The sequence below is a fragment of the Etheostoma spectabile genome, chromosome 2, assembly GCF_008692095.1.
Source record: "Etheostoma spectabile isolate EspeVRDwgs_2016 chromosome 2, UIUC_Espe_1.0, whole genome shotgun sequence".
Classification (NCBI taxonomy): Eukaryota; Metazoa; Chordata; class Actinopteri; order Perciformes; family Percidae; genus Etheostoma; species Etheostoma spectabile.
Genome location: NC_045734.1, coordinates 13,939,759 through 13,941,140, shown reverse-complemented (window position 1 = coordinate 13,941,140; position 1,382 = coordinate 13,939,759). Strand labels below are relative to the sequence as shown.

The 1,382-nt window shown below is 41.7% G+C and overlaps 1 protein-coding gene across 2 annotated transcripts in view; it reads left to right on the top strand.

The window, feature by feature from the left end:
• Nucleotides 1-1,382, top strand: part of fam184b (family with sequence similarity 184 member B) — a 23,543-nt gene that overhangs the window by 11,967 nt on the left and 10,194 nt on the right. For both annotated transcript variants that reach the window (XM_032531218.1, XM_032531209.1), the window contains exons 7-8: nucleotides 207-314; nucleotides 433-731. In XM_032531218.1, the coding sequence (XP_032387109.1) occupies nucleotides 207-314; nucleotides 433-731 (407 nt within the window). The remainder of the gene's footprint in view (nucleotides 1-206; nucleotides 315-432; nucleotides 732-1,382) is intronic.

The following is a 1,382-nucleotide window of genomic DNA, read 5'->3' as shown; positions in this document are numbered from 1 at the left end:
TCTCGTTGCACAAGTACCGTGTACTTGTGTATAATGACAATAAAGGCATTCTTCTATAATTGCCTACCCTTTGGCCTTTTTATAATCATGACTAATTATTAATTAGGGTTAGGAATAAGGAGATGATAGTATGGTTGGATTAAAGTGCTAAAAAGAAGATACATTTTGAATGTAACCATGGTATTGAGGATGAATTTTCTCTGAAGGTGTGTGCACGTTTGGATGAAGAAAGGAGGACTGCTGAGGAGCTACGCAGCCAGCTGGAGAGGGAAAGAGAGGAGCTGAGGACACAACTGAAAGATGCCACCACTGAGGTCAGAGGTCAAACTACACTTGTTGAATGTGTGTTTTTTGCCAGATGAAATGTATCAGATCATTCATAAAATCGGTTGCAATATGTGAAGTGAAAGTGAGACGATCCTGTGCTCTCAGATCTGTAGGCTGCAGTCGGCAATCCAACAGCAAGACAAGAAAGAAAAGGTAACCCCTGAAGCTGCAGCCTCATGTGAACCGCAGGGCTCTCGTCTGGAGAAAGAGCTCCATCAGACTCGGAGTCGACTGGCTCGGATGCAGGAGGAGGCAGAGAGGCAGCGGGACAGGCAGCAGAGAGAGATAGCGTCCCTGCGAGCTGACAAACACCGGCTGGAGGAGAAAGTCCTGGAACAGAGCCGACTGAACACGGAGAGAAGTCTTCTAGACCAGAGCCAGCGGCACACTGAGGACCGGATCAGGTAACAGAATAAACACCCAACCTGCCAGAACTGCTTAGGCCTACATTACAAAACCTCCACTCTGCTAGTGATCTCCCCTCTGTCATCCCCTGATCACTCCAGAAGATCAAAGCTGAAACGTCTATCATTCAAATTGTGGCTCAGAACAACCTGCAGCATCTTTTCCTCTCTTATGTTCTAGTCATCCATTTATTTGAATGAGCTTTATTGACGGGTAATGTGTTTTACCAGAACAGAACATGCCAAGAAATTAGCTGCAGCAATAAAAATGATGCATAGTGATACAAACAACAGTGTCAGTACATCAATGAAAATCAAATCAATATCACAATCCAAATAAACATTAGCCATAATTGTTTTCAGAAAACCAATTAATCCTGTCCTATGACTCCTGTCTCATACCGTGATTGTACATATCTTCTTTTTAATCAATGAAAACAGCCATTACTTACTACAATAATGTGTTCTTCTAACAATAAGGGATACTATTGTTAGAAGAACGCATTGTTGTTGTCTATTCAACAAAAATAGTGTCTTAATTATAAGAGCGGAAACCTACATGTAAAGTGGTGTTTTAGTGTAGCACTTTAAAGCTACATTATGTAATGTTTGTAGTTGTTCATTATCAAAATCTGTGTTGCCCATTCACAA